The sequence below is a fragment of the Ursus americanus genome, chromosome 22 (genome assembly GCF_024610735.1).
Source record: "Ursus americanus isolate L20-20 chromosome 22, mUrsAme1.1.p, whole genome shotgun sequence".
NCBI lineage: Eukaryota > Metazoa > Chordata > Mammalia > Carnivora > Ursidae > Ursus > Ursus americanus.
In genome coordinates this window covers 25,914,606-25,936,635 of record NC_142148.1, presented here as the reverse complement: position 1 = coordinate 25,936,635, position 22,030 = coordinate 25,914,606, and the positions used below count along the sequence as shown (strand labels likewise).

Genomic DNA, 22,030 nt, shown 5'->3' with positions numbered 1-22,030 from the left:
TAGTTTTTTGGCTTTTATGAACAGTACTTTAGTATTTTTATATTTGGTAAGATCTATCAAAAAGAAAAATGCAGTTGCCCTTCAAAGAGGGTAGCTGTGTAGCTCCATAATTAAAAAAAGAAAAAAGAGTATGAGGGTTAAATTTGAACACTTTCCAGGTGGTTTTCTGTAGCATGCTTTGGTGGAAATCATGATTTTTAGAAAGCTAAGTGGGGTTGTTGCATATTACATTCCTGCCTCTTCCCTCCCCCAACTTTAGTAGTCTTCATTACATTCCTGCCTGGGAAGTGTTCCCAGTGACCTGGGTTAGGCATTAGGATCATGGGAATCCAAGATTTTCCCATGTCTTCTAGCATGTTTGTTCCCAAGAACAGGAAAACTTATTCCTTACAGCAGGGGAATTTTAACCACTGTCAGTCACTGGGGAATCTTTCAGTGAGGGTCTTTTGAATACAAATGTGGTCAAGGAGAGGAGAGGTATCAGTAGGTCAAAAGGCAGTGATAATATCTTACAGTAGTGTACATTATAGTACTTGAAATGCTTTTTCATTTGTTTATGGGAAGTAGGTAGAAAGGTAGAGTGACTTGCCTGTTATCATGTACATCTAGTAAATTCCAGACACAGGTCTAGAATTCTAGACTTCTATGTTAGTTGGGATTGTTTTGGGCTATAAGTGACAGAAAATGTGACTATAATGACTTATACAAAAAGAGTATTATTGTCTGGAGGTAGGTCGTTGATGATATTTGATCAATGGTCAGTAGCTTAGCAATGTCAGGGCCAATGTTATTTTCTTGGCCATCTACTTGTGTGCATGATAGCTGCTGTATCTCTAGCCATTGCATTTGCAAGAAGAAAGGTGAAGGGAGAGGGCAGGAGCAAGGGTGTGGTTGTATCAGGAAAGTAAGTTTTCCTGTGAATCCTTCAGCAGATTCCTACTTCTTTCTCATTGGCCAGAGCTGTCCATGGCTATTCCAAGCCTGGAAGGTGTTGATCAAGGTGGTGACTTTCATTATAATAGTAGGTGCTTCCTACTATTTAGAAGACGTTCAATGAAAAATATTTAATCATGGCTTAAGCCATATTAATTTCTAATCCTCTTTATACTTATAGTTTATACAGTGTAATTTGAATATTTTTTGAAAAGTTGAATGAAAGTTTTTTTGTTTTATTTTTTAAAAACATTTTTAATTTAAACTCAATTAATTAACATATAATGTATTATTGGTTTCAGAGGTACAGACCTGTGATTCATCAATCTTATATATTCCCCAGTGCTAATTACATCACATGTCCTCCTTAATGTCTGTCATCCAGGTACCCCATTCCTCCATTCACCTTCCCTCCAGCAACCCTCAGTTTGTTTCCTATGATTAAGAGTCTCTTATGGTTTGTCTCCCTCTCTGGTTTCATCTTGTTTTATTTTTTCCTCTCTTCCCCTATGATCCTCGGTTTTGTTTCTTAAATTCCACATATTAGTGAGATATGATAATTATCTTTCTCTGATTGGCTTATTTTGCTTAGCACAATGTAATTTAAATATTATATACTATCTTATTTATTGGGTGTGGTGGGACCTTGGCTCCTATCTAGATTTTAAGCTCCTTTGTGTCTGAGACTAGATCTTCTACTTCATATGAGACAGAGAGTCTTATCCTTGAGTATTAGTGAGAAAGGAGCTCCAGTATCATCAAGCCCACATCTTAAGGGCCGTAGTGAGTGTATAATAAGAGTGGACTGCTAGTAAATAGCTTATTGAGTTAAATTGAATAATGAAAGTAGAAAGAGGTGAGAGTGAAAAATTTAGAATGAGAATAATAAGGACTCCTCTATTCAGGGCAAAAGACTATGGATAATGGAGATCTACTAGGAAATACAGTACCATTATGCAATGAGAGGCCTTAATTATGTTAATACGCTTCTGGTGAGAGGGCAGAATAATGTGGAAAGAACATTTCATTGGAGTTAGGAGCCTCAGTTCTAGATCTACTTCTGCCATTATATAACTGTGTGATATTGGGCAAGTCATTTCTCTCTTCCGCTTCCTCTTGTAGGATGGGAATAATAATTACTGCTTTACAGGATTGTTGAGAGTATTAGAAATAATATGTATTTAGTACTTCGTGGCACCTGGTACGTATAAGTACCTTTGGTAACTGTTTTTACCATGATTGTTAGTATTTCTGTTGTGTGATCTTGCAAGAGCCTTTTTTTGCTTTAATTAATCCTTATCTATAAACTACAAAAGTTAGGTGTTAATTTAAGATTCCTCCCAATTCCAAAATAATCATGTTTCTACCTAAGTACCTTAACTGGGGCATTGTTATAAAGGTATCCATGGAGTTCTGGCTGCGGTGAGTTCATAGGAGAGACCCTGGGAAGATGAAGTTCTCTTGTATATAGATTGATGTCACTATGTAAACCAAATATTTATTAGAACAAATGTTTCTGAAGCACTCAGGTACCTTCTGAATTACTGCAGTCCACTGAGAGAAGCTAATGAAATACTGGCCAAACCACTGAGCAATGAAGTTGGATGTAACTAATCTCATGATTTATCTCAGAGTATAGGTATAGTGGTATAATATAAAGAAAATGAGCACTGAGAGTTATTAGTGCCCAGAATTGGTAATGGTTTGGGGAATTGGCATACCTCTCTGGTAATATAAGTGAGTATTCCTTTTTTGAGGAACATTTTCACAGTTTGTATCAAGAGCCAGCAAATCCATTTTCTAAAAAAGATTTTATTTATTTATTTGAGAGAGAGAGAGCACAAGCTGGGGGGTGCAGGGTCTGAGGGAGAGGGAGAAGCAGACTCCCCTCTGAGCAGGGAGCCCGACATGGGGCTCGATCCCAGGACCCTGGGACCATAACCATAACCTAAGGCAAACACTCAACCAACTGAGCCACACAGGCACCCCCGGATATTCTTCTAGTAGTATCTTTAAAGTGAAAATATTGGGAAATGCCTAAAAATAGGGGATAAGTAAATTATGGTACAGCCATCAATTGATAAAATATCTATATGTATTGACATCGAAAATGCTCACAATATGTGAAGCAGATTCATATATATGTGTGTATATATATACAGAAAAAGAATGAGAAAGAGGGGCGCCTGGGTGGCTCAGTCGGTTGAGCTTCTGACTTTGGCTTGTGTCATGATCACAGGGTCCTGGAATTGAGCCCCACGTCAGGCTCCCTGGTCAGTGGGGAGCCTGCTTCTCCCTCTCCCCCTCCACCTCCCCCTGCTTGTGCTCTCTCTCTGTGTCAAATGAATAAATAAAATCTTAAAAAAAAAAAAAAGAGAGATGACTGGAATAGTGTGGCATTGTAGATTATTTTTTAATAAGAGTTTTTTTTTGTGATCTAATTTCTTTAATGATCATGTATTTTTATGATAAAATAAAGCCTTAAAGAAGGTACTTAATTTAATAAATGTGTATGCAAGTGATTAGTGGTAACTACTTCTCTTCCAAGATACAGAATACTTTAAGTACATGTTGTTCCCTGGATGAAGACAAATGGCTCATTGGGTTTCATACGGAAATGATTTGCCAGTGAGTGTGTCCTTCCGCTGTTTTTCAGTCTACTTCTAGATATTTTCTTAACCATAGAGGGCTAGAGTGGGGGTTGACTTTAAACCTACACAGATTTCTACAGGACAGTATAGAACTTTGTACACAGGAGTAGGGATGGGCCCATATCTTTGTTGTTCCTTTGACCTAATCTGCATGTTGTGCAGATTTTTTTTTTTAAGATTTTAGTTTTAGCAATCTCTACACCCAACGTAGGGCTGGAACCTACAACCCTGAGATCAAGAGTCATGCACTCTACCTACTTAGCCAGCCAGGCACCTCCTTTTATGTATTTCTTAAAATCTTTCTCTTCATGCCCAAGAATAGTATTTTTATGAAGATATTTCTAAGGAAAGAAAGCCTATAATTGGCAAAATGTATTGAGCTCTTACTGTATATAAGATACTATTCTAAGTGCCTTGACGGATGAGGTATACACAAGTGAGTAAAATCCATCCTTGTCTTAGGAGCTTACAGTCTGCTAGGAGAGGCATTTGCAGAGTTAACTAATATAAAATTGGATGGTAAACAAAGCACTATGGCTTTGAAGAGGCAACCGTTCGTATGATAGGTGGATATTGGGAAAGTTCGTAGAGAATTGAATTGGACTTTGAATGATGAGTAAGATTTTAGTTGGTAGGTATAAAATTTAATGGTGTGTTTCAGAAATTGGATTATTCAGGGCAGAGAGAGAGAGAGTAAATTGGATATGGGAGAGGCTACAAGTGAGAAAATGGTAGTTTGAGGGAAAATAAAATAATGAATGTGAAACACTTAGTATGGTGCCCCCCTGGCATGTCGTAGGTACTCATCAAACTTCGCCTCTTCCCAATTCCAACATATTTATCTCAAGGAGTGTCTTCAAGTTACCAAAAAAGAAAAGTTCACTTTGGGGCGCCTGGCTGGCTCAGTCGGTAGAGCATGTGACTTTTCATTTTGGGATTGTGTGTTCGAGCCTCACGTTGGGTGTAGACATTGCTTAAAATTTTTTAAAAAAATCTTTTAAAAAGAAAAGAAAAAGAAGTTAACTTTTAGTTTGGTTTGAAAAGTAAGGCAACTTGTCCAGGTCATTTTCAGAATTGCAAATGCAGTAGTAAAAGCAAAGTAATTGCTGGGGAATCAAATTAATGTGCAAACGAGTTTCTGAACCATTTTTTTCATTAGAAGGTGATCTGTTGAAAAAAGTGACAGGAGTACTGGGAAAAACCTGCTCTTCTGTGCCAAGACAGGGGACAATGTCACAAGTTAAAACTTCCTATTCCTATGATGCTCCCACGGACTTCATCAATTTTACCTCTTTGGACGATGAGGAAGATACCCAAAACATAGATTCTTGGTTTGGTAAGTCTGCTTTCTCTGGCCATTTTAAGGGTTAGTGGCTTGCTTTGTTCTGAGTGTACCTTTCAAAAAATAGAAGGAATTGCAAGAAAAAAACTAAAATATAAATTCTTTTTTGTACCAAGATACTTTATCATCCATGGTACGATAGAAATAATTGAAATGCCCACTGTTTTGGAAAGGGACTGTCAGTAAAAATCAATGTTATTTTGCAGTTAAGAATGATAACTATTTAATCTTTAGGGATATATGGGAAAATCCAGATGAAACAAAGTTGAGTGAAGCTCTAGGACTTAAAACATGTCTGTAGTGATGGCAGCCACATAAAAACTTGCTCTACTGTCATTGGGCACAGAATATAATATTGCAGCTAGGATATTGACATTGATGCAGTCTACCTATCTTACTCAGATTTCCTCAGTTTCACTTGTACTCATATTCATTTATGTAGTAAGTTCTATGCAATTTTATCACCTGTGTAGGTTTGTGTATCTACTCCCGCTGTCAAGATATTGAACAGTTCTAACATCACAAGGATTCTTGTGTTCCTTTTTTGTAACTACAGTTACCTCCCTCTTGCTTCCCTTTACCATTTCTTTTTTGGCTGGAGGGATTATGCTACTCAGAACCCAATCCCCAAACAGATGGGATTGCCTGATGTTGAATCATATGATTTGACACAAACTCTGACACTAGTCCAACAATAAATAAGAACGTGGTTGTGTTTTCATATTACTTTGTAATAATATGGTGAAACCACTGGTATGTCAAGCTAGTAGTACCTGGGGTCTCTTCATTTTATTCTTTCTCATGTTCTTATCCTCTGTATTAAAAAAAAATCAGTATGTGATGGGAGAAAAAAAATGAGTCCATTGCTGCTGTACTTGTTTCTTAGAATGCAGTATCCAAATGTAATGGTACATGCCATTCTCTTCTTAGAATAAGTTTCCTGGGTATGCAGTGGGGATCCTGAGAGGAGGGATCTGTTGGAAGTGGTGTTGAGGAAGGGTGGAGAAAAGGACCAGCTGCCCTATGGAGGTGTTCCCTCTGTCTTTGCTTTACTGAAACCCCAAGAAAAAGTCTGGGTTGTCTATTTCTTTTTCTAAGTTTCTTTAAAAACAAAATATGAAGTATTAGTACAATGATACTATTAAATATAATGTGGAAGAAAAAAATTAATCCCACTGTTCTTTCAAAACCACCTTAGTTCTAATATATTATTTTCTAATTCTCTTCCAAATAATCATATCTTTTTGCACAATTGCAGTCAAGGTATGCATACGCAGTGTTACTGCTGGTGCTCACCACCTTCCTGAAGCTTCTGTCTATTGGTAGGCTGGTGGTAGAAGAGATGTTTCACTGCTTTGGGCTAACTTTTGGGTACAGCAGAACCTAAGATAAAATTCCTTGAGAGAGCCTAGGTCTGTTCCATCCTCACACACCCACCTCTTGTTACCCCAGTTGAAGAAGAACCTCAACTCAAATAGACCATAAGATGTCCCTTGTAAGCCCTGCAGATCTTAATGGCTACAGTTTTCTTTAAGAGGAACATGATGTATTAGGCCAATTCATGCTTGTATGGTCCAAATGTGTATCAAGCAAAGATAAGTAGCTATTCACAATGCAGAGTCTGCACTTTTCTATGATACATTATTCAGTGTTGCCAGTGTTTTAGTGATAATTTCGATAGTTTTTACCGTCTCTATCTCTGACGTATAATGCGTACTCATTTCCTTCTGATCATTAGAACTTTGTTTGTACTTGCCAAATGAATTAGAAGTGTACGAGTAGAGGGGTTTAGACCCCATTTTAAGTGCAGGGTACTGATTTATTTTGCTTCCTTGCTGATGGTTTAAATGATGATACTCTTACCTTTTCACAGAAGAGAAGGCCAATTTGGAGAATAAGTTTCCTGCGAAGAATGGCATAGCAGGGCTTTTTCAGGGCAAAACTCCTCTGAGGAAGCCTAATCCTCAGCAAGCTATTGTCACGCCTTTGAGACCAGGTAAGAAAGATCATCTTAGAAAAAAGATCCTTGGTAGAATGGTGGAACAGTGTATTAAGAGCCTGAGGGATCTGGGGGAATTACCTAAATGCTGTATCCTTTGGTTTGTTATTGGTGTAGTGGGCTAATTCATTCATGGTGAATGTGGCACTAATGATGCACTACACTTTTTTTTTAAATCTCTTGGAACTTAAGCTAACATAGGCTTTTATTGCCAGATATAGAACTCTTTTCTTTTTATGACTAAACTTAACCTAACCTGAGTCTGACTGGGAACAAAACAGCAGGAGAGAAGAATATACTGCTTGCCATTGTACGAGGATTCTTTGAGTCATGTATCTGATTTTAAAAGATAGTTGACATTTAGACTGGTGGTTACTAAGTCTGCAGAATATTGTCTGATCAGAACAAAAGAAGTGTTTTAAAAGAGATCATAAATCCTAAAAAATGCTTCTTTTTTTTGAAATAATAGCTATATTTAGATATAATTCACCTGTACAAATCACCTAAAGTTACGTTTCAGTGTTTTTTATGGTACATTCATAAGAGTAGTATACAACCACGACCACAATTAATTTAGAACATTTGAAAATTACCATTACGGGTAAATCTGAAACTGGCTTCAATTAGACCTTTAACCAGAGGAGCCATACCAGGAAATAGCTGTATTTTTAGTGCACTCTTCTAGTTTACAAAGTCTAAGCTGCTAGGATGACTTTCAAATAATTAATTCATGGGCACAAATGACATGTTTCACTTGACATGCTTGGAATGCCTGTGCCCTGAGTGCTGTGTCCTCAGGTGAATTTTCGTTAGTTCATTATGTGTGGCAGTTTTTCTGTTGCTTTGGTGGTCTTTGTGCTCTTTGAAAGAGTATGTGATACTACCTAATTTGTGTGGACCACTTTCAGTTCAAGACTGTTTTGTCAACAGCGTGCCCCAAAGCAAGATACTTCTCCTGGGCCTGTCATGTGCCAAAGACCATGCACATTGCTTACGTGCATGCCCCTTAGGCCCCTCAGAGTCCGTGTTCTTTCATATTACATATTCTCACCTGTCTGTTAGTGTTGTTCCCTCTGCCTCGTAATATAACTGAAAAGTTCCTACTCATCATTCAAGGTCCAGCTCAAATACCCTTTTTTCTCTGATTTCCCGTATTTGTGTTCCCAAAGTTCTTTTCATACCTCTATTTTAATTTCAATTTCCTATTGTATTGCTAATACAAAGACATGCAATTAATTTTTATATACTGCTCTTTTATCCTTCTACCTTCTAAACTCACTTATTAGTTTTAGTAGCTTTTTTATAGATCCCACCAGATTTTTTTAAATTTATTTATTTATTTTTAAAGATTTAATTTATTTAATAGAGAGAGTGTGTGTGAGAGAGAGTGAGCGAGCGCACAAGCCGGGTGGAGAGGCAGAGGGAGAGGGAGAAGCAGACACCCTGCTGAGCAAGAAGCTTGAGGAGGGCTCTATCCCAGGACCGCGGACCGTGACCTGAGCCGAAGGCAGATGCTTATCCGACTGAACCACTCAGGCACCCCTGGATTCCACCAGATTTCTAAATAGATGATATCATTTGCACATATGCTTTTCTTCTTCTTTTTCTTGCGTATTGTACTGGCTAGAGCCTTCAGTAGGATATTGGATAGGAGTGGAAAGGGTAGACGTACCTGTTGTTGCATTAGGCTTTCACCATTAAGTATGACATTAACTGTAGTTGGGGTGCCTGGGTGACTTAGTCATTTGAGCATCTGACTCTTGATTTTGGCTCAGGTGGTCATCTCGAGGTGGTGGGATTGAGCCCCGCATCAGACTCTGCACTCAGCCCAGAGTCTTCTTGTCCCTCTCCCTCCCCCTCTGCTATCCCCTCTCCCACCCCCTTGTGTGTATGTGTGTGTGTGCACACACACTCTCTCAAATAAATAAAAAAAAAATCTTTTTAAAAAAAGTATGACGTTAACTATAGTTTTTTCATAAGTACCCTCAATCAGGTTGGGAAATACCTGTCTTATTCTTGTTTTGCTGATAATTTTTATTTGTAATGGATGTGAGATTTTGTCAAATGGCCTTTCTGCTTCTATTGAGATGATTATATGATATTTTTCTTTTTTTGGTCTGTTAATATGTTGAATTGCACTGATTTTCCAATGTTAAGCCAACCTTGCATTTCTGGGATGAACCCTAATTGATCATGATGGTATTTTTCTTTTTATATGTTTTTAGGTTCAGTTTGCTACATTGTTGTTGAGAATTTTTATTTATATTATTCATGAGGGATATTGGTCTGTGGGTTTCCTTGTGACGCGTTTGTTTGATTTTGATAGAATAATGCTGGCCTTACTTTAAATATTCCCTTCTTTTCATTTTTCCTGGAAGAATTTGCATGAAATTGATATTACGTCTTAAATGTTTGGTAGAAGTCACCATTGAACCCAACTGGGTCTGGAGTTTTCTTTGTAGAAAGGTTTTTAACTACAAATTCAATTTCTTTAACAGATACAGGTTGTCTCTTCTTAAGTGAGTGTTGATAGTTTGTATTTCTACTAGTTCCAAATTACCTAAGTGTTATTTAGAAGTGTATTATTTAATTTCCAAATATATGGGCGGGGGGAAACGGTTCTAGAAATTGTCTCTGTTACTGCTTTCTTGAGGGATTTAATTCCATTGTGGTTAAAGAACATGACTTGTGTGACTAGAATCCTTTTAAGTGTATTGTTTCATGGCCCAGAATATTGTCTGTCTTGGTAAATGTTCTATGTGCACTTCGAAAGAATGTGTATTCCGCTGTCATTGGGTGGAGAGTTACATAAATGTCATTTGGGTCAAGTTGGTTCATAGTGTTGCTCAAGTCTTCTATTTCCTTATTGATCTTCTATTTAAGTGTACTATCCATTATTGAAAATGGGGATATTGAAATCTTCACTATATTGTTGAATTGTCTATTTCTACCTTTAATTTTTTCAGTTTTTCCTTCATGTATCTGGAACTTTATCATATATATATATATATATATATATATATATATATACACACACACACACACACACACACATATATGTAAACATATGTGTGTCTGTGTATGTATGTTTGTTATGTCCTCTTGATGAGCTGACTGCAACATATTTTTGTTAATGAAATTTTATTGCAATATAACCATACACATTTGCTTGTGTTATTTATGACTATTATATTCTTTTTTTTTTTTTTTAAAGATTTTATTTATTTATTTGACAGAGAGAGACAGCCAGCGAGAGAGGGAACACAAGCAGGGGGAGTGGGAGAGGAAGAAGCAGGCTCATAGCGGAGGAGCCTGATGTGGGGCTCGATCCCATAACGCCGGGATCACGCCCTGAGCCGAAGGCAGACGCTTAACCACTGTGCCACCCAGGCGCCCCTATGACTATTATATTCTAACTGATTTTTCTGTCAATTTGTTCCATAAATTAGAGGGAGAGATTGAAATTTCAGGCTATACTTATGGTTTTATCTATTTCTTCTTATACTTTTTGTTTTGTGTATTTTGACGCTCTGTTATTAGGTACATAAATATTTAGGTGGTTTTGGCATCTTGAGGAATTGACCATTTTATCCTTTTGAAATGGTCATCTTTATATCTGGTGATATTCTTTGCTCTGAAATCTGCATTGTCTAAAGTTAATATATCCATTCCAACTTTCTTTTGATTAGTGCTAGCATGATGTGTCTTTATATTTTAAGCGCATTTTTTGTAGACAGTATATAATATATATATTCTTTAAGATTTTTAAGTAATCTCTATACCCAACATGGAACCTGAACTTATAACCCTGAGATCAAGAGTCATATGCTCTACTGACTGAGCCAGCCAGGTGCCCCTGTAAAATTTTTATATTAAATTTTTTATATTAAATTTAAAAAACTAATCATCTCTGCTTTTAAATGGGGTAAGTGCCTCTATTGTAGCCTTGACATAATACACTATCATTTTTTTGTTTGTTTCTTTTTCTCCTCTCCAGAAAAAAATTTCTTTAGGGAATGAGCCAAATGATTGTTCTCTGGAATAAATAATTCATGAAATGTGTTTTCATAGCCTGACTTTTCTTCCATTTATTTGGTTGGGGTTTTTTCTTTTATCAAGGCTCAGTTCATAAGCTATACCAGCAAATGCTATTTCTTCCCTGAAGCCTTTACTTGATTGTTCTTTCTCCTTATTTTTTTTCCTCTCCTTATTCTTATAGTACTTTTTTGTTTCTGTTCCATGATGGCCATGGTAATATCAGAATACTTTATGATAAAATATCTCCTTCCCCTTTCCACCCTTATTTCCCCTTTCTCAAATACTGTATCTTTTAACTTTTAGTGTTTTTAATTTTTTTTTTTTTAAAGATTTTATTTATTTGACAGAGATGGAGACAGCCAGCGAGAGAGGGAACACAAGCAGGGGGAGTGGGAGAGGAAGAAGCAGGCTCATAGGAGAGGAGCCTGACGTGGGGCTCGATCCCGTAACGCCGGGATCACGCCCTGAGCCGAAGGCAGATGCTTAACCACTGTGCCACCCAGGCGCCCCTAGTGTTTTTAATTTTTGAGTGGAGAAAAGCTGGTGGTTATACCCATAATGCCAGATAATATGATTGTATCAGCATTAAAAGGCAGAGATGCTTTTTTCTGAGGTGGTGACTTAGGCTGGCAGATAGGTCTTGGATCCTACATTTCTGTTTCAACCGAAGTAGATTTTATAAATTGGTCTTCTGTATAAGATGTCACTGGAAATAATGGTTCCACTGCTCAGAAGGGATACACACACACACACACACACACACACACACACACACACATATAGATATGTATGTATATATATGTCTCTCCAACTTTTTCCTTGGGATTTGAGTGCTGACTAATTTTGCTCTCCCACAGTTGACAACACTTATTACAAAGAGGCGGAAAAAGAAAATCTAGTGGAACAGTCCATTCCATCAAATTCTTGTTCTTCCCTGGAAGTCAAGGCAACCACCTCAAAAAATACTCCAGTGCAGCCTCCGAGGTAAGACTGTTTCAGGGCTCAAAGTGGTGGTTGTATTCATTGATGTTCAAAGAATAATTATTGTCAGAGTACCTACTATGTGTCCCATACTATATTAGACTCTTTATATTACCTCATTTAATCTTCATAACATTTATGAGTTGTAGATAGTATGCTGAATTTATTGATAAGGACTTAGAGGTACTAAGTTGCCTGAGGTTGTATATCAGAGCCAGAATTCAGACTCATCAGTTTGTTTCCAAAGTCCTTGCTGTTTGCACCATCCATATGGGTTGCCGTTTACTTGAGTGGATATATGACAGATATTTTTTTTCCTCTTTATAGGTTGTAAGTAAATTTCATAAAGGCAAGCATTATATATTCTTACTGTGCCTAACAATGTCTGGCAGGAGCAGGAGCTGGATAAATAGTTGATGAATGAATGAATGGGTGGGTTAAGCTGCAATCCTGGTAGTGGTAATCTTAAAACATTTAATGTCTTTGAATGTTGTATTTGTATCAGTATCTTTTTTTTTTTTTTTTTTTTTAGAGAGAGGGAGTGAGTGTGGGGTGGGGGGCAGAGAGAGAATCTTAAGCAGGCTCCACGCCCAGCATGGAGCCCGATGTGGAGCTCAGTCTCACAACCCTGAGATCATGACCTGACCTTAAATCAAGAGTTGGATGCCCAACCAACTGAGCCACCTAGACACCCCTGTTGCTTTATACTTTGATGTTATGTAGAATATTCTCAAGGAAGAGGAATGGCAAATGATATTATTTATATACAGATAATAATATGTATTGTTGCTCAGAAGTGATGAAATTACCCTTTGCAAAGCTTCATGTTGGCATAAGGGTATTGCCTTTTGAGGATAGTATCATACAATCTTAATCTTTTTTGATAAAGAAGCCCATTTTAGTCTTTTTATAAGTTTATTTTTTTATTATTATTTTTAAAAAGATCTATTTTATTTATTTATTTATTTGAGAAACAGAGTGAGCATGTGAGCAGGGGAAGAGGCAGAGGGAGAGGATCTCAAGCAGATTCCATGCTGAGTGTGAAGCCAGATATGGGGCTCAATCTCACATCATGAGATCATGACCTGAGCCAAAATCAAGAGTCGGATGCTTAACCAACAGCTACCCAGGTGCCCCAAGTAAAGAAGCCCATACCCAGTGTCTTGTAGATTTCTTCAGAGTTCAGGGAGGTGTTAGTGTCTTCACTTCTCCATTTTGTGTATGATTGCTAAAATTGTCTCTCATCCTGACTGAATTCTGAATGCTTTTTGGAAGTGATGGTGTGACAGGAATCCAGCTACTCTCAGAGTTAGAAGACCTGAATGGTTTTTGTTTTGTTTTATTTTTAAGGCAAGTACCTCTACCACTCAAAATCTTAGTTTACTGAGAATAACCATATCCCTCAGGCTTCTTGTCAGAAAGGGCCAAATAAGATGGTATGTGACAGTACTTTGTAAATGATACTGCATTATGAAAATGCATAATAAGAAGTAAAACATTAGTGCTGTTAATCTCAGATTTATCTGATTCCAGAGATGCCTAATCTGGAAAGGAGTGGCAGCTGGGATAGGAAGGTGTAGATAGTCATAAATATTCCCTACCATTTTCACATGGTTTCAATGGATAGGCTAAAAGATGGCCAAAACTTCTTTGACACAGAACAGTTTAAGAGTCAATAAGGCCTTAGTATGTCATAATAATTTTTCCATGGAGGTGTTGCTTTACCATAAATATATGTTCTAATTTTTGGTATCTCATCCTTTAGCCATTTCTCCCTAAAGACACCTAGCAATTCTTCTCTTGACTTTATAACATCACTGTATGTTGAATTTAAGTAATGGTCCAAAATGGTTCTGCATTCATGTGCTTTGCCTTCTTTCTAATTTTTATGATTCCCAGTCCATTTTTAAAAATTAATTTTGCTGGGTAATAATTTGCATATAGTAAAATGTACAGATCTTGAGTGTATGGTCTAATTAGTTTTGACAAATACATACATACCACCATGCAACCATAATCTCACAATCAAAATATATAGAACATTTCCAACACTTCAGAAAGTTCTCTCATTCCGACCCCTTTATAGTCAATCTGTACTGCTGCCTCTACCTTCTCACTCTCTCACCTCCTACCCAGAGACAACCACTGTTCCAATTCCTGTCACCATAGATTAATTTGTCCTGTTCTAGATATTTTTATAAATGGAATTATATGTACTCTTTTATATCTGACTTCTTTCACTTAACATGTGTTTTTGAGATTCATTCGTGTCACTGCATGGTTTGGTAGTTTGTTCCTTTTTATTGCTGATAATAAATTCTTTTGAGTGGATATGTCATGATTTATTTATCCTTTCAACAGATGAACATTTGGGTTGTTTCCAGTTTGGGGCTATATAAAGCTGCTATGAGTAGTTGAGGACATGCATTTCTCTTGGGTAAATACTCAGGAGTGCAATTGCTGGGCCATAATGTTAAATGTATGTTTATAAGAAACAGCCAGAATGTTTTCCAAAGTGACCATACCATTTATATTCCCACTAGCAATATATGAGAATTTCAGTTGCTCAATATCCTAGCCAACTCTTGGTATTGTCAGTCTTTTCAATGATATTTCATTGTTTTTAATTTGTATTTTTCTGATGACTGATGATATTGATCCACATTTTCATGTGATTATTGGCTATTCATGTATTTGCATTCATAGCTGCTGCTTTTTTAGTCTGGCTCCCTGCAGTCTCCCCTGGGTCTGCAAAGGTTAGGGGTCAGCCAAGACTTTGAGTAGAGTTTATACTCAGGTTTAAGTGTTGATCCTCTCTGTGGTTGTCTTGCTTCTGGAGTTTTGCCTCTAAATTTTCAGCCCTTCTTTTTTTTTTTTTAAGATTTTATTTATTTATTGGACAGAGAGAGACAGTGAGAGAGGAAACACCAGCAGGGTGAGTAGGAGAGGGAGAAGCAGGCTCCCTGCTGAGCAGGGAGCCCGATGCGGGGCTCTATCCCAGGACCCTGGGATCATTTCCTGGGATCATGACCTGAGCCGAAGGCAGACACCTAATGACTGAGCCACCCAGGCGCCCCGTAAATTTTCAGCCTTTCTGCCAGCTCTGATGTTTGTCTACTGACACCTCAAGCTAGTAAGATGTTAGCTTTGTGCCATCCTATAATATACACAGTGGGGAATACACTTAATAAAAAAAGCAGCAAACTCACCAGTCTTATCTAGGCAGTTATGTCTTTTAAGGATGGACACCTCACCAGTTTCTGCTTGCCTTTTTGCTTGGACCCCTAGGTCTCCCCTAAATACACATGGTTTAGCCGTCAGGCAGGAATTTGTACAGAGTATTTGCTCAGATTTTGAGTGACATCTTTTCTGTGGCTCTTTTACTTTCAGGATTTTCCTCTAAATTTCCAGCTGTTATACTGGCCTTGTATTCTATCTTCTGTTATCTCTAGCCAGTGAGCCTGGAATTTTCTGCTATTGGATCTGCTATGTTTGGGGAGTACCTCAGGCAAAAAAGCTACTAACTCATAATTCTTACCCTTTGCAGTTGCTGTTTTTCATGGATAAATGTTCCTCTGTTTTCTGCCTGCTTTTGGTCACTTTCCAGTGCCTTCAGATAGTTGTATTTTTGTGTTTTGTCTATGTTTTTTAATATGCACTCTTCATTACTCGTTCAGTACATCCATTACGTCATTCCTTAATTGAATAAATTTGCTCTTTATTACTCCATGTATTTTTTTTTAAGATTTTTATTTATTTGAGAGTGAGAGTGAGAGGGATCACAGAGGGAGAGGAAAAAGCAGACTCGCCACTGAGCAGGGAGCCCGATGTGGGGCTCGATCCCAGAACCCTGAGATCATGACCTGAGCCGAAGGCAGACGCTTAACTGAACCACTCAGGTGCCCCTCCATGTATTTTTTTTATGAATACTTTCTTTTAGAAATTAATATGAAATGTTTGCAGATGAAAGATAGATATTTAGTTAGGATTTGCTTCAAAATCCAGGAAAGTGGATAGAGGGAAAACTGATACATGATTGGCTATGATTTGATAATTTCTGAAACTGAATGATGAGTCCTTAGTAGTTTATTTTTCTCTTTATTTTTAAAATATGCTTGATATTCTCTGTAATAAAGATTTAAAAATTGTTACTCTATGCAGTAGCATAAAAGTCTGAATGTGTAATAATGTCTTTACAGTGTTTAGGACTTTTATAAAGAAAATGTTGAGAGAAATTAAACAAGATCTAAGTAAATGGCAGGGCATACCGTATTTATGGATTGGGAGACTCAGTATTGTAAAAATGTTAATTCTCCCTAACTGATATGTAGATTAATGCAATAGCCATAAAAACACCAATGGTTTACACTTTGGACATTGATAAATTAATGCTAAAGTTTATTGAGAAATGCAAAGGTCTAAGAATAGCCGGATACTTTTGAAGTGTCTAGTACATAGAAAGGCATATTATTATGAAGCTACAGTAATTAAAGCTTTATGGTAATCTCAAGGATTAATGAGACCAGTGGAATCAAATAGAAATTCACCTTCCCCTATATGGACATGATATATGACAAAGGTGTTACGACAGATCTATGGGAAACAGTGCTCCCTCCCCTCCTGTAATAAACAATGCTTGGCTAGTGGATATCCAGACAGAACAGAAAGAAACTTGGTACCTACCTCACCCCATATAAAATAGTCAGTTCTTTCTTTTTTTTAAGTTTATTTATTTCTTTATTTAAGTAAACTCTACACCCAGCATGAGTTGGCGTAGACCCACAACCCTGAGATCAAGAGTTTCATGTTCCTGACTGAGCCAGCCAGGCACCCTAAAACAGTCAATTCTATATGGAATTGTAGATCTAAATATGAAAGCTAAAGCTCATATAAGGAAATATAGGAGAATATCTTTATGACCTTGGAATAGGGGGAAATTTTTTTTTAAATAGAATACAGAAAAGCACTGACCATTATGGGGAGGGCTATTGATGTATTTGAGACATTTATCTAATCAAATGATACCATAAAGAGAGTAAAAAGCCAACCCCCAAAGTGGGAGAAGATACTTGTGACACATAAAACCTACAAAGGGCTTATATTCATAGTATATAAAGAATTCCTACTAATCAGGAAAACATGACCACCCAGTGGAAAACAAATAAGAGACTTGAACTAGCACTTTATCAGAGAGGATATCCAAATGGCCAGTAAACATGTGAAAAGTTGCTCTACCTCACTGGTAATCAGAGAAAAGCAAATTAAAACCACAATGAGGGTTGCCTGGGTGGCTCAGTTGGTTAAGTGTCTGTCTTTGGCTTAGGTCATGATCCCGGGGTCCTGGGATTGAATTCCGTAACAGCCTTCCTGCTCAGCAGAGAGCCTGCTTCTCCCTCTCCCCTTGCTCCTCCCCACTGCTCGTGCTCATTTGTGTGCTCTTTCTCTGTGTCAAATAAATAAATAAAATCTTAAAAAAAAAAAAAGACAACCCACAATGAGATTTTACTAGATAGAAGCTAAATTAAGTCATCTGACAATATCAAAGTGTTCAGGAGAGTGTAGAGCAATGCAGACGATAGTATAAACTTGCCAGGGTAAGCATAGATTGGTACAAGCACTTTGGAAAACAGCTTTAGTTGATATAACCAATGTCCTTATGACCTAACAGTCTTACAACTTACACCCAACAGCAACGTGTGCACATATGTACCAAGAGACATATATGAAAATTGGCAGTAGACTGGATAAATAATAGTGTACATTACTACAGTGACTCTTATACAGCATTGAAAATCAGTGAATTAAAGCTATATGAATCATGGTGGTTGAATCTCATAAGCATAATGTTGAGTGAAACAAACCAGACAGAAAAAAATACATGCAGTAGTCTGATTATATTATCTAAAGGGGATTTTTGTTGTTGTTATTCTTTGTTTTTTGTTTTCTTTCCAAACTAATGTACCATGTTTATGGAATGCATGCTAAATGGCAAAACGATAAAGAAAAAGTAATGATTACTATAAAACAAGTCAGGATAGTAGCTGCTGCCAGTGTTCTGTTTCTTAGCCTGGATGGTGATTTCGTGAGTCTTCACTTTGTAATCATTTAACTTAATCTTTTTTTTTTGTTCTTTTTGGTATGTGTTATATTTTACCAAAAAGGGGGAGTGTGGCTACAAAAAGGAGAAAATAAGCACCTTAGTCAATTACCAGGAGACCTGATCTCAAATGTCAAGTCTGACAGCAATTAGCTATGTAACAGGGTCAAGTCTCCTCATCTTTTTTGACTTTTACCTATAGAAGGAGGGAGTTGTACTAGGTGATTGCCAGTACCATTAAAAAAAAAAAAATCAGCTGCATTGAAGTACAACATTTTATGATGAAATTCAAAAGCTATCTGTAAGACAAGAAGAGATTATGTTTTTAGAGTGGGAATAATACCATTAAACTCTTTGTAGCCCTTGGCAGTAGTCGACATACTTTCACATTTGTGGGGCACAATTGCATGTCCGTAGTAGATGTATTCACTTCAGATAAATTTTGTCAATTCCTGTATCATAGAAGATCTACTAGACTCTCTGCTCAGAAAGATTTGGAACAGAAAGAAAAACATGTAAAAATGAAAGCCAAGAGATGTGCTACTCCTGTAATCATCAATGAAATTCCACCCTCCAAAAAGATGAAAGTGTAAGTAGCCACAGCTTCTGCAGTTGGCATAGGTTTTAGTCCTGTTTGCTCCTATGGTTAATAGCAATGGTGTTTGTTCTTATTTTTATTAGTTAGGAATGTATTTTGCTATAAGTAATAGCCTATTCAGCTAGAGTAGTTTAAAGAATAGTCATTTATTTGCTTCATGGAAGTTTGTTGTTGGCTTTGGTTCAGTGACTGAACAATGCCAGGGCAGCATCTCTGTGTTAGCTTTTTTTCATACTTATTACTCAAGATGGCAGCTCTGTGTTTCTCAACTTCTTCCTTGTACTTGTTGCCACATTGTCACAAGATAGCTGCTATATTTCTAGGTATCACATCCATGTTCAAGAGAAGAAGGGGAGGGTATGGCAAAGGAAGAGGGGCAGCACCCATATCATAAGAGTGAACATTTTCCAGAAACCCTGCTTATACTTCAGTTGCCCTACTGTGTCGCTTGGATTCTCCCTAGTTGCAAGAGAGGCTATTGAAACAAGTACAGTACTTTTGCCTTTGTACATTGCTGCCCCAAACAAAATTGGAGTTCTATTAATAAGAAAGAAAGTAGAATAGATATTGGGAAGGCGGTTAGCTATCTGCCATTTGTGCATTTGATGACGAGGAGTTGGAATCCCTCTCCACCTTCTTGAACCGTCATCAGACAATTCTCACCTTGACTTCTGTTGGTGTTCTCAAAGTTTACCCATTGTATCCATTAATATGTATGATCTAATGGTGCTATTGGAAGAATCTTGCAGTTGAGACATGCTTGTTGTCCTAAAGAATGAGAAAATTTAAGCCATATGTAGTAGATTTGAGGAGGAGAGTACAGCAGGGTATGTTTTAGGGAATTGAGAGTATTTTTTTTGTTGTTCTTTTGAACTCAAGTTCTAACGATAAAAAGAAGCCAGAGGAAGAGGAAGAAGGCAGCGCTCATCAAGATACTTCAGAAAAACGTGCATCTTCCCCAGAGAAAGCCAAGGGCAGACATACTGTGTCTTGTATACAGCCTGTGAGGTATGCTTCTTTCCTAAATTTAAACTTTAGAGTCAATAGAGTAAAATTATAAGTGGGTATATCTGCAGTCTGGGCACATGGAACTTGGGAAACTCATAAAGCTATAACCGTGGTGAGGTGAGTTGTTTTATATCTTGGGGGAATGCTCATCTTAAAAGTTGAGAAAAATATACTATTAAAGCAAACTAATCTGGGAAACAAACAGGATTATGGGAAGGGAGGTGGGTGGGGGAATGGGGTAACTGAGTGGTGGGCATTAAGGAGGGCACATGATGTGATGAGCGCTGGATGTTAAATGCAACTAATGAATCATTGAACACTATACCAAAAATTAATGATGTGCTTCATATTGGCTAATTGAATTTAAATTAAAAAAAAGAATATTAAACAAATTAAAAGAAATATGAAAGTAAAAAGTTAGTAAAGGTTCTTAACCTGAATTGAACAGTTTTTATTTTGCCAAGCTCCCTTCTGGTCTTTACTCAAGCAAAAAATATATTTTCACAATCAGTGTATAAGCAACTTTGGATTCTGTTTTCCTTGCTTGCCATGAGAGTATTTAATTTTTTTCCTGTACTGCTACAAAATCTTCACATTTATCCTTTTTTAATAGTTAATAGTCTATCAAGTTATATTTAACCATTTCCTGTTGAAAATGCAGTTACCAATTTTTCACTATTGCAAATAATCAGTGAACATCTTTATTGACAGGGACTTTTCTTTGAGTAGTCTCCTTGGGCTAAAGAAAGAGAAATTCCTTGATTAAAGCATATGACTAGTGTTATGGCTATTGATATTAATTGCCAATTTTATTTCTTTTTTTAATTTTATTTTTTCAGACATATTTATTTTGTGGGGGGGACTTAGGAAGAGGGGGACTGAGAGAATTTTAAGCAGACTCCCCACCCAGCGCAGAGCCTGATGTGGGGCTTGATCTCACAACCCTGATATCATGAGCTGAGCCGAAATCAAGAATCAGACATCCAAGAATCAGAGCCACCCCAGCGCCCCACCAGTTTTATTTCTGAAATGAATGTATGAATTTACAGTGCCGTCAGCTTTGGATGAATATTTTTATTTCCTTGTACTCTCATCCACATTGAATTTATTTTTTTTTTACATTTAAAACTGTTTCAAATTTAATTGATATAAATGTTGATGGCATCAGCTTATTTTAATTTTCGATTGCTGACAGGATTTATTACTGTTATTGTAAACATCTTTTCCATATTTCCTCTTGGGTGAATTGTTTCCTTTTCTATTTATTTTTAAGTGGTCTTAGTGATAGTCTCATTGCTAAGAATGGTTACTCTAAAATGAACTTTTACTATGTGTCAGGTACTTCAGAAATATCTGACTTAATAGTCACAAATATTCTGTGGGGATAAATATTTATTTTCTTCATTTTACAGTGGAGGTAACTGAGGCTCAGAGGGATTAAATAGTTTTCTCAAGATCACATAGGCAGAAAATGAAATGACAGGGTAGGAATTTGAGCTCTGGTTTCTCTCCTAAGTCTGTCCTCTCTTATCACCGTGTATATTTTATGTATAATAGACTTTTGTCCTATTTCTTGCAAATATTTTCCCCATTCTACTGGTATTTTAATCTTACTTTTTCTTGTGGCCTAAAAGCTAATCACTGTATAGTCAAATTTATGAGTCTTTTGTAGTATCTTCCATAGTCTATTTTAGCTGTCTTTTTGAAAAATTTTCAATATTTTGTTATAAATTTTGATTCAAGTTTTTAGTGTTACCTAATTAAGTCAATATCAATTTATCAGATAATACTTTTTGGTTTTGATGGTTATTTTGTCACAGGTTAAAAATCTAATCTATGTAATACCTTTAGACTGTTTTGAATTATGAGCCTCTTTCTTCTCTCCTCTTTTATTTCTTTTACTGATTTGCCCCTTAGGCAGAAGATTCTAAAAAGTACTGAGGAGCAAGAGTTGGAGAAGAGAATGAAAATGCAACAGGAGGTGGTGGAGATGCGGAAAAAGAATGAAGAATTCAAGAAACTTGCTCTTGCCGGAATAGGTCAGCGTGGCTCTCGTTGAGTCTGATTTATGAGGGGTGTTTCTCCTTATCTTGGTAGGGTTTTTGAAGTCTCTAAAGGGAAAAAGGCTTTCTTGGCTAGTAGTCAGTAGAAAAAGATGTGTTTATTGGAAAGCTGATACCCTTTATATCCCAATGACCATTCCCTAGAATGTTTGATATACATTAGACCAGGGCCCCTGGCTGGCTCAGTCAATAGAGCATGTGACTCTTGAACTCAGGGTCATTAAGTTCAAGCCCCAAGTTGGGCATAGAGATTACTTGAAAAAAAAAAAAAAGTATTAACATACACTGAACCTTTCTTAAGAGTGCACTGTTGCTCTCTG

At 37.0% G+C, this 22,030-nt stretch overlaps 1 protein-coding gene across 5 annotated transcripts in view; it reads left to right on the top strand.

Moving 5' to 3' along the window:
* TPX2 (TPX2 microtubule nucleation factor) overlaps positions 1–22,030 on the top strand; it is a 56,593-nt gene that overhangs the window by 8,807 nt on the left and 25,756 nt on the right. For 3 of the 5 annotated variants that reach the window (XM_045807169.2, XM_045807143.2, XM_045807153.2), the window contains exons 3-8: positions 4,744–4,920; positions 6,800–6,922; positions 11,821–11,947; positions 18,505–18,630; positions 19,519–19,647; positions 21,565–21,686. In XM_045807169.2, coding sequence (XP_045663125.2) covers positions 4,815–4,920; positions 6,800–6,922; positions 11,821–11,947; positions 18,505–18,630; positions 19,519–19,647; positions 21,565–21,686 — 733 coding nt within the window. In that variant the 5' untranslated portion in view covers positions 4,744–4,814. The remainder of the gene's footprint in view (positions 1–4,743; positions 4,921–6,799; positions 6,923–11,820; positions 11,948–18,504; positions 18,631–19,518; positions 19,648–21,564; positions 21,687–22,030) is intronic. The other 2 variants (XM_045807161.2, XM_087853686.1) reach the window with 1 other exon arrangement.